The sequence below is a fragment of the Chaetura pelagica genome, unplaced genomic scaffold, assembly GCF_000747805.2.
Source record: "Chaetura pelagica isolate M959 unplaced genomic scaffold, ChaPel_1.0 scaffold270, whole genome shotgun sequence".
NCBI lineage: Eukaryota > Metazoa > Chordata > Aves > Apodiformes > Apodidae > Chaetura > Chaetura pelagica.
This window is the reverse complement of record NW_009951925.1, coordinates 381,551-383,450: the sequence shown is the minus strand read 5'-3', so window position 1 is coordinate 383,450 and position 1,900 is coordinate 381,551. Positions and strand designations below refer to the sequence as shown.

At 55.6% G+C, this 1,900-nt stretch overlaps 1 protein-coding gene across 5 annotated transcripts in view; it reads right to left on the bottom strand.

The window, feature by feature from the left end:
• CLK2 (CDC-like kinase 2) overlaps positions 1 to 1,900 on the bottom strand; it is a 9,526-nt gene that overhangs the window by 5,926 nt on the left and 1,700 nt on the right. For 4 of the 5 annotated variants that reach the window (XM_009995989.1, XM_009995996.1, XM_009996003.1 and 1 more), the window contains exons 2-3: positions 1,822 to 1,900; positions 1,418 to 1,652 (exon numbers count right to left, since the gene is read on the bottom strand). In XM_009995989.1, the coding sequence (XP_009994291.1) occupies positions 1,418 to 1,652; positions 1,822 to 1,900 (314 nt within the window). The remainder of the gene's footprint in view (positions 1 to 1,417; positions 1,653 to 1,821) is intronic. The other variant, XM_009996011.1, reaches the window with a different exon arrangement.

Below are 1,900 nucleotides of genomic sequence, written 5' to 3'. Positions count from 1 at the left end.
TTTGCTTTTTGTTTAAGCGAAAAAAAAAAAAAAAAGAACAAAAAAAGAACAAAAAAAAAAAAAAAGAACCTACAAACAGCCCCACCCGAACCAGTGTGAGAGCAGAGACGGTCAGAACAAGGGCTAGTGGAGGGGCAGTGGAAGGGACCAGCTGCTCTGGCTCCTAGGGGGCTTGGAGAGGAATGGAACTGGCCTTCAGGTCCTGGGCAGTGCCAGTAGAGCACAGCACAGCTCTGGCTGCAGGGAGAGGCTCATGGAGCCCCACAGCAGAGGCAGGTGCAGGAAAGTCCTGCATGAGCCAAGGGCCAGGCTGTCCCACAGACACTCCCCATCCCATTCCAACAACCGCCCATGAAGCTTTCCCCAGCCCCAACACTCAGCAAAAGATGAATTCAGAGATTTCAGAAGCAATTCTCAGTACAATGATCCATCCAAAACCTGAGAGAATTTACAAGTGAATATCTGGGAGAAGATCTGACACTTCTTCTTAGACCCTCCCCCAAAGAAGCTGATCCTGAAAGGATCAGAGAAGCAGAGGCCCGAAAGGAAACAGGGACAGCCTGGGATGAGGCAGATAAGAGGTTTATGCCAGAGAAGAGAAAATTCCTGCCTTCAGCTAAGTATCCCTACACCTGGGAGCAACTGGCCAGCAAACCTGGGACCCAAATCCAGCCCACAATCCCATCCCTGGACATACAGCCAGAGCAGACCAGACAACACAAAGAGCTCCACACACAGAGCAGAGAACATCTCTGGGGTCTAACAGAAGTGGAAGGTGAAGAGCAGATGAGACAAGAAGAGAAAGCCAAGGACACTGCTGGGAAGAGCCTGTGATGGTTGCTGCCTCCACCTGAATTGAAAAGCCTATGAGCTCTGCTCCTTCATGTGATATCCCTGGACCCACCCAGACAGATACTGCTCTGATGCAGGACCTGGCCCTCAGAGACGGGGGAACTTCATGCCACAGAACCCAGGCTCAAACCAGGGACCACAGGGACCACACAGACTGAGCTCCCTGGGACCAGGATCAGTTGAACCTTTGCTGTACAAACCTCACACAACAAGACTGTTTGGCCAGGGTTCCTAGACAGCTCTTGAAGAGCATCACCGAACAACAGCAGCACTTCTGCAGGGACCAAGGACTGCAGCACCCCCCGGGGGACACACCAGCCTGCAAGGACTCCTGTCCTCCCACCTGTCCTCCCACCTCTGGGCGGGCAGCACTAAGAGAGGGTCTGGGCAGCCACTGCCAAGGTGTGTCAGGATGGTGGGCAGGAGCTGCCCCCGGCATCAAAGGCTTCCTACGCATTTCTCAAGCTGAGTCTGAGAGACGGTTAGAAAGGGAGTTTTCTACTTACCTAGCTCGCCACCTGGGAGAGAAAGGTTACAGGGAGACCCAGTACAGCAGGATACTCACCGATGAGGAGCGACTAAAGGACCGGCTGCGGCGCCGCCTCCGCCTGTGCTTACGCCGGCTGCTTTTGCAGCTCCGGTAGCTGCCCTCGCGGTCCCGGGAGCGCCGGTACTCGTAGGAATGGTGGTACTCAGGATCATAGTAGGCTTCCCCGCGCTCACGGCTGTACTCGTTCCGCCTGTAGCTGTCACAGTAACGCCGGTCGTAGGCCCTCCGGTCTGCTGAGTGGTCGTCGTAGCTAGGGAGGGAAGAGAGCCAAGAGGATTCCATTACAAACTCCGCTCGGGAAGGTACAGCTCGGAGCACATGGGAGAACACAGCCCAGCCGCTCAGAAGCTGGACTGACCACAGCTGAGCTGGAGGAACCCCACAAGGCTCAAGGTCCCAGCCTAGCTCTGCAGCCTCACCTTCTGGATCGCACGTGGTAACTGTCTTCCCGACGGTGCCGACGGTCACGTTCGCTGCTGCTCGACCGCGACCGCGTCC